Below are 13577 nucleotides of genomic sequence, written 5' to 3'. Positions count from 1 at the left end.
AGAATTTGTTTGTCTTCTTTTTATAAAGGCTCCAATTTTCGAATCGTTGAGTGGTGTTTTTTTTTTCTTTGCTCTTTTCTTTATTTGTTTTAAATTTCTTCAAAAAATTATGAAACGTATTGCAATGAAATAATAATTTTAAATCTTCTTGTGAGTTTAAACTTAATTAGAAAAGGAATACTATAAATGCAACAAATTCAGTCTCTTTTCTCGTCTAAAATAGCTCATTTATATATCATTTTAATAACACCATTTTAAACTAAATTGAGACATATGAAAACTTTTATTTTAGACTTTGTCTTGAATTAAAAAGAAAGACGACATAGGGCTTTCGTTTAACTCATACGGGTATAATGGATGTTTTTTTTTAACAGTTCGAAAAGGAATCATGATTCCTTTTTATATGAGAAAATTCTCAAGCCAAATCGATTAACTACACTTCTTAAATTCTTTTATATTTTAGTGTGCAAGCCTTGATAAACTCCTATTAATTTTAACGTTCTTCCAACAATAAAAATCAAAATCACTTTTGACTTTTACTGAAACTGGAAAGAAAAAAATCTTGATGCAATCGAAAAAATATTATTCATTTTAGAAGACAATTTACTTAACTCTATACTCTCAGAAAAGTCCACCATTCATGCATCCCATTTCAATGCTAACAGTTATGTGTGTGTACTAACAATTTCACCACATAAATTTAGCCGCTATCTATTCAATTCACAACATTTCTCATTAAATTAATATATATTAGCATAATATAATGAATTGTATTGATTTTTTTCATTCAATAAAATACAAAAATATATCATTAATAGAAAAATGACATAGGATAGTAGTGAATTTGTTTGAGAATACGTTGGATAATATATTAAAAAGATCAAACCCAGCATCATATAATTAAAATATGACTTTAACGGTGATTCCAAATTTATTAATATTAATATTTAAAAATATGTATCAAGTAGACCAGTAAGTTTGAAAAAATGTAGACCAGCATTTCTTCTATTTTAGTAAGTCTTAAATTGTTTTCACTTCAATAAATAAATTAATTCTTTGTCTAATCTTTAATCTTTTTTTTTTCTTTCTTTTTTTAACTTTTTGTTTTAACGAGTGAAGGCATCACATACTGTGTATTCAAAACTCAATAAAAAATTATCAAAATTACTTTGATTATCAATTTAGTTTTTAATTATAATTGTTTTTCTTAAAAACCTTATGATATAGTGAAAAGAAAATATCATTATCATACAAATAACTTTCAAAATACGAACTTCGAACAAATTTTAAGGTAGTAGTTTCGTTTTTCCTTCAGAAAATTACTTAATTGTGGTGTAGAACTTTTTTCAATTTTCGAAATTGCTCTTTGAAAACCATAATTTATTTTTAATTTCTAATTTTATTCATTAAAATTTTGAAAAATTTGAGTTAGTTCATAGTTGCTTTTGCTTTTAATTTAACTTCAGCACCGATGTGAAACCTTTACAGTGCATGTCGTGCTGCCATCTGTCATCGAATTTTTTAAACTCAATATGATATTGTATAAAACGATTTTTCCCTCTCTTTCGTGTCCATGTAAAATGAGTAGCATTTCGGAATTGTAAATAATCTTCACGTAAGTTATGTTAAATCTATTTACATTTTACTTTCGATGGCAAAATATTGAATAATCTTATCTAATTCATTTCACAAGATAATATCTGCTTCATTTCACAAGATATTAATATTGCAACATATTAATACTCAAAAAACTTTTTAAAAAATATCTTAGAATTGCAGTAGATTATACAAATATACAGTATCAGAATATTTATAATAGTAACGCTGCTTATATAATTAAAAGTAAATAAAAATACTCAAATAAAACATTTTTTATCGCTAGCAGCTTTAAGTCGTTCGTATGCCTTCCATGTTTCTCAATATAATTTTCCATGTTGAATTATGTACTACAGAAAACACAATTTTTGGTGAGGGGAGTTCACAATTTTCCTGAAGACTTTAAAAATTATTAAAAGATAAACTACTATAAAGTTAGGAATACATTTTTTTCTATAATTTAATTATTACAAATCAATATGTGAGTTATTATGTTAACTATTCTTATTTACAATATTTTATAAACAACGTTTATATGATACTAGTCACTTTTGGAGACCATTTGCTTTATCTGGATAAAAGTTGCTAAAAACTTTAATTAAAATTTTTTTCGTTAGTTTTAATTTCTTTCTCAATATTTTTTTACTTCAAATTTTAATAGACAAGTCTTACACAATTCACCTCATTATGCTATGCTTTTTGCCTAATCTTTGCTTATAGTTTATCGTAGGAATTAATATCAGTGTTTCAAAATGTACAGACTTAAAAATTTTTCACGATTTCTCGATTATGAAGTTCAATCTTGATCGTAAACATGCCCTTTACACAAACCTAGTCGAAATACAAATATAAATCTGGTCTTCATATCTTGACCATCACTTGCGTATCTGCTTTTGACTAATCGGGTTTCTTTATATTGGGCATAGTAATCATGATATTTTCTGGAAAAATAAATATAAGAAAAAGGTTTTAGGACATTGAAAATATATGTATTATTAATTCAATCATTCTGTGCTGTTTTGATCAACTACGGTTTAATATATATAGGATATCCTCTTTAACCTTGGCCCAAAGGCTAATATTTAAATCGTTAATAAAAGGTATATACATCTGACAAGAAAGATGGTCTAAATGAAGTAAAGAATACTATTTTAAGTAGTTAGATTCAATAAATGCTCTGGTGAATTAAGAACTTCATATTTTTATACAGACCTTCGGTTTTATTCGAGAAATTTTAAAATATTCGTGAGACGCTGAATTGCGACTAAAATTGAGTGACATAAAAATTTGAATATTACTTTCTTCTAGTTAAATACCTTCATTGATCGTCTCAAGAAGATGCGTTATGACTGATTAGTCAAAAATTATGAAATTCTTAATTGCCCTAAATCAAAGTTACTCAATACACTAACTCAATTTAATTGCAGACGATAGGGGGAAAAAATCATTTAAAAATTGGAGTCTGGAGAATATTTCACTGAATGTAAGTCTTTTAGATTCCTTGGAATAATTTTTTAAGAAATACATATATTGACGGAAATAAAATGAAATATTATTATTTATGTCAGTAGTATATTTTTGAAAGCAAAACTAAGAATAGAATTTTTTTTTTTAATGAATCAGAGAAATTTTTAATGAATAATTTTTTGAGATACTGCATAAATTCTAAAAAAAAATATCTTGTAATACACATAAGACATCAAAGATGAACGATTTGGTTTTTCTCTATTCATATTTTTAAAATGACTTGTTTGGCTTCAATAAAAGAGATTTTGTATTAATTGAAATTTAATCACTTCAGCTTCAATTTAAAGTTTAAATTTTACGAAAGTTGACTGCAAATTAAATAGATACATAATACAAGGAAAAGAATAGCGTAAAACTTCCATTATACTTGGGTTGTATGCAGTGCCGTACCTACTAAAAAAATATGCCTCGAGCAAATATCAAAATTGTGCTCTTCACTTTTTTTTTTCCCCCGAAAAGCAACTTTTTATTTTTTTCTAATTTTTTTCTACTGATTTAAGTGATTTCGAAGATTGAAAGTGCTGTTAAACTTAAATAATAGTACATTAAAAAAAATTGAATTCATATGATCTAAACATTACAAATTCCGTCACAATGATCGCTATGTATGGATAGTCCTTGAATATAAAATGCATCACAAGAATTATAAGAATTATTAAAAAAAATGCTTTGGAAGCTTTCCAAAAAATGCTTTTTCGTAAGAAAGTTTTATGCTAATTTTACACAGAGAATTTTCTCCATTATCTATTCTATTCTAACATTTTTATTTTTTAAAACTCTTGGGAATAAGAGCTTATTAATTATTTAAAATATAATGAATTGATTCCTTAAGTTTGAGTGTCCAAGAAACTGAGCGAGGGCATGTATCCTGCCTGCCCCAATCTTGTTACTCCACTTCTTGCATGACTATCAAAATTTGAAGCTTAACAATATTTTACTGAAGAAGCTTTTGAGGGACAAAGTTACATAAAATATTTAATTGAAATTTTGAGCGAGCATTTATCCTGGGGACTATATGGTTGCCAAAGGCGGCTAGTATTAAATAATATAATTTGGGAGGATCAACCATTTTATAAATATAGCTTCGAAACAGGGTGGTAAAAACACTTAGATATGGCATTTTTTTGAAAGGATATTCACTGACAGATTAGTTTTCTAATTACACCTGAATTGTTTTTCTAATGAATGTTTGATCTACTTCTTATTTGATGATTTTGAGGAGGATTCTGTTTGCATAGCAAATGGAAATTAGAATTCTATTTTGTGCTTCAAACATTTTTTTTTTTTTTTAATATTTTGATTCATTAACAAATAATCTAATTAGAATTTGAATTAGAATTTAATTAATGTCTATCCTTTCTAACGTATTCAAGATAAAATTCGGTATACAATAATGAGTTTTTTCCATTAAATTCTCTTTGCAATGATTCGTTTTATACTACATTAGAGTGATATTTTAACCGCTAAGATCTGTTGGTGGCCAGCTTCTGCAGGCAGTCAACATTTATTTGACCCAAATGGCAACATCATTTCTTAACTGTCAATAACAAACAGATGCTTTTATTGACATAATGGTGTGTTATGAAAACACAATTCCCAAGTTGGTATAATTTCGCTGTGGAAAAATGAATATTCATTAAATAGCGTAGAAAATACAGTAAGTAATTTTATAACTTAAATAAAATTTGTAATTGTTTATTTTTGGAATTTTGTCTAAAATACGACTGTTTAAAATATTCTAGAAAGTTTTGTCATGTAGTTTTTTCTAAAAAATTCCTTTTAAGTTAAAAATAATAATTAAGAGTTCTATGCAATTTCTTATTTGTTAGTAAATAAAACCTATGATAAATTTTTTGATTCTTTTGTTTTTAATTTTAATTTCAAAGTACTTATATTGAAAGCCAAATCATTACAAAAATGTCACTCTCTTCATTTTCAATATTTCACCTCCTATTTGGATTGTTTAATTAATCCAGTACAAATATGGAGATTACTTACTTGTGCGATATCAAAATTTGCAGCAATGTAGATTGAAGACTTTTTTTTTATTTTTATGCATGAAAACTGACCACGAAGTTACTCATTAAATTCACAATTTATTTTTGATACTGCAAAATTTATAATAAAAAAAATAGCTGAACTCAGCGTTGGGTTTTTAATTTAATGCATGCAGTGTTTTAAACTATATATAAAGCAATAGAAATTTTCTCTCCCACTTAGCAGTTTGTTAATACTTTATAATTTATACATTCTTGTGAATAATAAAATGACTGTTAATACTTCATAGGCTGCATTAGAAAAAATAATGCCTTGGATTATAATATCTGTATTCTTTCTCTCCATTTGTGAATTTACTACATTTAATGTAAATTAAATTATCTCTCAATAGCAAATCATAAATTATGTATTTGAAGTCTTGAAACCTTCAAATTCTCTCTCTCTCTCTCTCTCTCTCTCTCTCTCTCTATATATATATATATATATATATATATATATATATATATATATATATATAATATAATATAAGGTTAGATAAATGGCTTTCAGGCTGTAGAGTCTTGAAATAGTTGTAGTCATTAATGAAAAAAGACTGTAATTCCAATTATATTAAATTTGAATATTTAAAGAGAAAACAATTACTATTGTCAGTGAGTAATAACCACTGGAGAAAAACAGTGTAATTTTGCTGTTAAAAATAAAAAAAAAAGTTTAAAAAAAATTACATTTTAACAGAAAAGTGAATTTTCTATCTTGAGTGATACCAAAGATAGAAAATACTGCCTTAATTACTTCATTAGCAATATAAGGCAGTTAAAGTAGCCATTTCTGTAGTGCACAAGTAAGTTGGAAACCATTACAGTTTTGAAATTAGAGTGCTTTTTAAGTTTGAATTCACCTGAAAAAATTAATTTTATGAACTGTGTTAAAATAAAATTATGGATAATACTTTAATTAAAAGTTTGAGAAAATATTTTAATTAGAAATATTAAAGTTAATTTTAAATTTAAATTTTTACACTTTTCTTATTTTTTTTTATTAATCTTCTAGCAAGATTTTTCTTGAATATTTTTCATGTAAAGAAAAAGCCTATTAATATAAATAATATTGATTAATTATCTCAATGCAATTTAAAAGGAAATATCTAACATTTTCTAACAATCTCATGATTAAAAAGTACCACTCACTTAGAAATGACCATTAGAAATAGTATAAAAGGTGTCAAACAACTTATGATTATAGAGAAAAATAAAATAAAAAAAATATATAAAATAAAATATTAAAAATCTCATGATTAAAAAGCACCACTTGCTAAGAAATGATCATTGGAAATTATTAGAAAATCCTTAGGATTTCCATCTGTGGTATTATATAACAGATGAACATAAACTTATTAAATTGCAAACTGAACCCTCTAGATAAAAACTTTACTTTTTAATAGTTACTTTATTTTATTTTTAGCAAAAAAAAAAAAAAAAAATGGCAGTAGAAAATGTATTATACATTTTTGATTTTGGAGAAAAATAATTTGTATTTTTTATTGCTTAGTATGTTATTTCCGATATTTTTTATTCTATATGAATATATACCAGTATTTTTTAATTGTTTCTTAAAGATTGATACTTTTGGAATTTTTAAGCTGTTTATTTGAATATTCATTTTTAAGATATTGCTTAAAACAAAAAATCTTTAAATTAGGTTCCTGGTTTTGAAATGACGTATTGACATCTTTCTCCAGGAAGTGCAGAGGAAAAGTTTATCAATGAATTGATTTTTTTTTTTTTTTTTTTGTAGGAATCATTAGCAATGGAGTGTGAAGTGCCTCGTAGACCACATACTGTTGGAGCGTTGCCAAAAGTATGGACACAGTCCCCATTAATCATGAATCTTTTAGACGAAATTGAAAATGAGGCTAAAGGACCTGTTTCCAGACCTAGTAGGTTAAATACATGCATAATATTGGAAATAGAACAAAATTTAATATTTTCTGGAATCTCGTTTGCCGTAAAATTATTAAGTAAAAATTTGTGGTTATATTACATGTTGTATAAATGTTTTTTATTTATCATTTCATATGATTTAAATCAACATTGTGTTTTAAAATAGTAATTTAAAAAGGTTCAATGTAGCTTTGAGCATGTAAATTCTTTTCTTAGTATTTTGAAAAATTTACATTGAAAAAATTGATTTAATTCTTAATTTGAATGAATGCATATTTATTTATTACTGGTCTACTATTAGAACAGAAAGCTGGATATTTAATTCTGGATTCTAATTTAATTTCAAATAACACAATTTTCTTCATTTTCTGTACCATTAGCATTTCTAGACATTTTGAACTTGAAGTCAGATCTGAAATTTTTTTACTAAGCTTTTCAGTAAATATAATTCTTTTTAAAAATGAAATTTTAAACATTCTGTCAAATGTAATGTGCTGAAAATATTCTAGAATCGCCACAGAAGAACTATATGAAAGAAAATTTAAAGAGATTGAAAGAAATCCAAGCTCAAGCAAAGAAAAAGCTTGCAGAAAAGCAACCTTTGAGGCCTCTTAGAGTTCCCAATCATTATCGTGAAGTACAGTCTAAAATACTGATAAATCCTAGTCAATCAAATGTGAGTTTTGTCTGTTTTTTTTTTTAATTTATAACACTATTTACTTTTTTATTATAATTAATGTTTCTCTGCACATTAAATTCATTTTTGTAATAATCGATTTTTATATTTAATGTTATTTTATAGAATGTCACTTAAAATTATCAGATGGCTATTGAAAAGGCTTTAAAGCAGACAGAAAAGAGTGTAAACTAAGATGGTCTTTCACCTTATCTGGAATATGAGGCTACCATTTTTCTTGAATTTGCTATGTCTGATAACTTAAAATTGTGCAAGTGACTTTAAATGCTATTGAGAAGAATTACAACATGGAGTTGGTATTATTTTCAAAAATAAGTAACTGCATTTTTTGTATAAGTTAAGTCAGATAAAGAATTTTTCAAAAGTTATAATTAATGAGAATTAAATTAATTTTTTTATATAAAAATAGATTGCTTATTTAAAGGACAATTTAAGAAGTTTTATTTGAAATCCAGATATTGTATGTATATTTTTCCAATATCAGACAGATAATGAAAGACAAGAATCCTCCCAGATAATTTGGGGCATCTGGTCACTTTACTATTTTTTTATTTTTCTGTTTGCAGGACTTCCAAATATTTTTGTTTTATTCCAATATGGCAACATTTCTTTGAATCAATCTGAATCTTTCTTCAATCAGGACTTCCAAATATTTTTGTTTTATTCCAATATGGCAATCTTTCTTTGAATCAATCAGTCTGAATCAATTCAAAGGTTTTAAACTTGCTTTTTCTATTTTTTGTAAGATCTATTTAGGTCTTGCAATTTACTAATCATAAATCATTGAAAAACAAGTAAATATTGTTAATTGTTCCTTTAATTAAAAATTATGAGGTTCATTTTGTGCACTTAAGCATTTTCTATAAAATTATTTATGTAAGGTAAAAATAACCAAATATTCTTTTCTTGAATGACATTTATAAAAAAAATTGTGTAACGTGAACAATTTAACATTTTTTTTCCCATTTAAAATAAAATCTTTGATTTGCAGGTTTTTGGGTTTTTAGTAAAATAATTCTGTGACGACATATATTATAGATGTAATTAATTCAAATTTCAAGCAATCTTACTATATGCAATTTTTTGCATACTTCTTTACAGCCAGTTCATTTTTTCATAAATTCATTACCTTATTAATAAATAGTTTTTTCATCATTCTTACAAGATAGTTAATTGAGTCGGGGTCTGACTTTTTGTCTCAAAAAATACCCACAATGAAATTATATATCTTTCCATAATGCAAATATATTTTTGCAAAGGAAAACAAGATGCTTAAATTGAACATTAATTGATAGATTAAAATATTTTTAATAAATGTTGGCCCTTTATAAATTTTAAACTTAACCAAAAGAGTGTTTTCAAATATTTATGACCATTAATATTAAAAATATCTTGAGATAAAATGCCACAATGTCATGGTTTTTGCTACCCCAAAATTTTGTTATTCATCTCGACTCAGAACCATAATCTAGGAAGCTTAGGTTTAATAATTCAAGAGGAAATTATTCACAATTTCATTAAAAAAAAAAAAAAAATTCTAAATCAAACTTACTTTTTTTGTATGTTTAAAATTTTAATATTTCAATGAGTTATTTTTAATTCTTTTGTTAATCAGGGAAAAAAAGCAGATGAAAATTTATACACTAATCCACCTAAAACTGCTGGTTTTCATCGAAGTCAGCCTCCTCTTTCTCCTTGTTTAAGACCAAAGTCTGAGAGGTTAAGTGTTCCACAACAGTATAGGTCCCTTCCTGATTTAAATCAATCTGAAGATAATGACCAGGTTTGGACATTTTGATATTTAAATATTTTTAATTTTATTTTGATGTTTAGTACTTTAAGTTTTCAACAAAAATGCATGATTGCAGTTGCAAATAAGTAGTTTATAATTTCCTCAATGGATTGAAACTGAGAATATACTTTATTTCACATAATTATTACAATAGATATTGATGCAATGTCATATTCAGTTGCTTTTTTTTTGTTTTTATCAGAATGCATTATTTTTAAGAAATCTTATGTTTTAATTTATAAAAATTAATTTTTAGTTTTAACTCGTGATTGATTTATAAATAGCTCTTAATGATTACTTTTTGTTCACATTGATTTTAAAAATTCAAATGTGTTTAGAAAAGCTCTTGAATGTATGAGCTTAAACTTATATATCCGGGGGGGGGGGGGATCCAATTATGCAATGTTAAATCTTGTGAATTTTTCTTTTGAGAGGAATTAAAATAAAGTTAATGGAAATAAAAAGATATGAAATTTTCATTTTCAAATTAAAGATACCAAACTTTTTGTTTGAGCTCTTTGTTCATGCAAAGAGCTTAAGTTTAATATATATTTTTTTTAAATTGAAAAAAATTGATTATATGTTTCTTAAGCAATTCTAACATGTGTGCTTTATATTATAGTCTGGTATAATAAATATATATTTTTGTGTATCTACTTAGAGAATCTGCTGAAACTTCCTTAATTTCTTCCTAATTAATTTCTTTCTTAATTTCCAAGTATACAAAGCATTTCCTCCTTTTTTTTTTTTTTTTCTTTCTTTGCTATAAAGAACAAGAATTCTTAGATTTAGATCCATTTAATTTGTTGCTGATCTATTAGCAAAATGGTAAACTTTAAATTGTAAGTACTTTTTTCCCCTACAAGTTTTTTGGATGCTGAAAATTTGTTCTGCATTTAATCAATATGTGATTATCTTAGGTAAATCTTGTAATAATGATTAAGTAATGTTACATTATCGACTAAATTATTTCTTGTTAATTTATTTTTCAGAATTTAGAGATAGTGAATAAAGATATGAAAACTCCTAGAAGTGATATCATATCTGAAAAAAATTCTCATAGTTTAACTAGTTCAAAAAGAAAACCAGAAATGCCTCATCGTTTAGGTCAAATTCCTAACTAGTAAGTTGGTCATTCAAAATTTTTTGTAGTGTAAATATGTTGGTTAGGTCTCTTTCTCTAGTAAGCTGGTTTTAAAATTAATACAGTTAACAATGTGGATTTCATTTCTAGCTTAACAGAAAGGAAGAAGCAGTGGGAATTGGAAAGAGAAAGGCAACTCAAACTTAGAGAAGAAGCAAGTATTCCAAAAGGTTATACTTTGCTTCCTGATGAGGAGAGAATTGAAACACTAGAACTTTTGAAAAAAAGTGAGTGCTGATTTTGAATAACATTTCCAATTTGAAATTAAAATTTTAGTAGAATCAGTTTTATTGTACTAATAATTTTGTTGTCAGTGGTGATATTATTCTTATCTCTATCACTTAATAAGGTCAGATCTAGAATAAATAGCAGAATCTAACTTTGCTGTATAACTTTTGGGATTCCTCCAAATCAATCCTTAAAAAATCTAATTCAATCATGCAATGAAAAAGTTTTTTTGTTGAGATTCTTGATAAAAAACATTAAAAGTTTTAAAATTTTTTATTAAAGCTATTATTTTCTTAATTAGCAATTATTTGCATTTGAAAAATAACAGATTCTCTATTTGAGTTAAATAGTATATATATGTAATTGTAATGTATTTCAAAACTTCTGATGAAAATAATTGCATTTTCTAAAAAGCAGCATTCATTCTGGATACAGTCATCTTTTTTACATTGCAAACTCAAGGAATTTTCCTTTGTCTTCATATATAATATTTTAAATAACAGATGAAATAAATATAACTTATAATCAATATGGATTATATGCAATGATTTTGTTATATTGTTTTAAAGTATTATACTATATAAGAAATACTTTTTATATTAGTAGTATTTCTAACTATCTGACCAAAATTTTGTTTATAGTTGCATTTAAATACTCACAATTTTTCATTTACATTTGTGCCATTGTCAGTTTCGAATAACTTGCAAAATGTCAGATTTGCAATACAATTCCACTGATTTTAAATGATGTCATCAAGTTCTCCTTCCATACTTAAAAACTAATAAACAAATAGGAATATTTTGGGATTTCTAAAAGATCAGCTTTGAATTTAACTAAAATGGTTGTGAATTAACAGTAAAACATGCCTAAACAAAATATCATAGATATTTGACCTAATATTTTGTCATAATTTGGATTTACTATATTAAATTAGTTAATTAACTGTATTGCTTAAACTTGTGCAATTGAATTTTTGATGTAAATATATTTGCTTACTAATATAATTGGATGATTTTTTAAAAATGTATCCATAATATCTGATATATTGGCACTATACTGATTCAATGTAATTAATGCATAACAAGTTTAAAATATTTGTTTTATTACTACCAGTTTATCTTTTCATTTATGTGATACACAGTGTTATATTTTTTAATGAGACCAGAGGAATTGTAACATAAATTATAGGGAAAATTTTACATTAATAAACCAATCTAAATTATATAATAGGATCAACAAATAGAATTGTAATTGATGAGAATGTATATATAACATAATGTTTTATTCTAAATTGACCTACATTATTGGAAATTTTTATTAACAATAATATGTGACCCAATGATAAGTCCTTTTGTTCCATACTTTTCCATGGATATTTTATTTGCAAAGATGAATGTTGTTAATATCATATTTACTTGTTAGTATATTAATTATATTTCAAAAAATATATTTATATATAAATTGTAATTTTGTGTTGCGAGTTCATGGAATGTTTGAATGCAAAGGTTCTTTATCAACAAACATAACTATTTAGTGCCTTAGATGAATAAATGATGATCTTGCCTACCTTAAAGATCCAAATGTGAAATTATAATTAAAATTATTATTAATGATCCATGATGTGAAATTATAATTTTTCTCCTTGATTTCAGATCAAGAAGAAATAATTCAGAGCCTTGCAGTGTTGCCAGTACGGAATGACACAGTAAGACTAAGAAGTTACAAAGAAGAATTAGAGCGTCAATTAGCAAAAGTAGAAGAAGGTATTAAAATATTTTCAAGACCAAAAGTTTTGATAAAAAATGACACATAGCTATATAATTAAAAGAAATATCTTGACTGACTTCTTTATATTATGAGAAACACTCATAATGTTTGAATGTTTTTATAATTATTTATTGGCATGTTCAATAATGTGTATGAATGTTTGATGTATTAGCTGTTGGAAGATATAGATGCATCCTGTTTTTGGTTGTTGTTTATGACTAATATATATGAAATATATACATATATTTGACAAGTGAAGTTTGTTTTTAATTTAGTACATTATAAATAAGCAGAGTTTAATTATATGTTTAAGTGAAGTAACATGAAAATTTTATAATGAATTTATAATGGATATAATATCAGTAAATTTTAATCACTGTTGCCCAGGAGTAATACAAGTTCCAATGTTTTTTCTTTCAAAAAAAAAAAAAAAAAAAAAAAAAACAGCGAAAGCACTATGTTGTGTTGTAGTTAAAAAAAAAATCTAATGAATTATTTACCTATTGTAATAATTAATAACGATAATAAGGTCTTTAATTTAAAATGTTGTGAAATTTTGTTAACTGTTATTTAATTAAGGTTTAGTTTTTCATCATTGAAATGATAGTGTATTTTTTGATAAATAAATCAGCACAAAAGTGTGGGGGGGGGAGGACTGTTCAAAATGACCATTTATACTCAGTTTACTTTTGAAAGCTAGTCTTAAGAACTAAAATTTTGTAATATACTAGATATTTAAGAGACTGGAAAGTGAGAAAAATTTGATGCATATATGTTGAGAGTTTTTACAAGTTTTGTATTTATCAATTATACATTGAAAATTAACAAAAATCTTGTCCTCTGCAAAGTATACATTACAAAGTATCTGCAAGTAAATTTATTTTCAAA

The 13577-nt window shown here is 25.2% G+C and overlaps 1 protein-coding gene across 1 annotated transcript; it reads left to right on the top strand.

Annotated features, from left to right (window-relative positions):
• Positions 1-4650: 4650 nt before the first annotated feature.
• LOC129981439 (enkurin domain-containing protein 1-like) lies at positions 4651-12907 on the top strand. The gene is made up of 7 exons (XM_056092277.1): positions 4651-4780; positions 6916-7057; positions 7571-7737; positions 9374-9541; positions 10543-10673; positions 10785-10921; positions 12575-12907. Exons 2-7 carry the CDS (start codon positions 6928-6930, stop codon positions 12733-12735), a joined length of 894 nt encoding a protein of 297 aa, XP_055948252.1. The 5' UTR covers positions 4651-4780; positions 6916-6927; the 3' UTR covers positions 12736-12907.
• The last annotated feature ends 670 nt before the right edge of the window (positions 12908-13577 follow it).

Source organism: Argiope bruennichi, chromosome 8 (genome assembly GCF_947563725.1).
Source record: "Argiope bruennichi chromosome 8, qqArgBrue1.1, whole genome shotgun sequence".
In the NCBI taxonomy this organism is placed as follows: Eukaryota; Metazoa; Arthropoda; class Arachnida; order Araneae; family Araneidae; genus Argiope; species Argiope bruennichi.
Note: the sequence above shows the minus strand (reverse complement) of the source record. Positions and strands in the feature narration are given on the sequence as shown.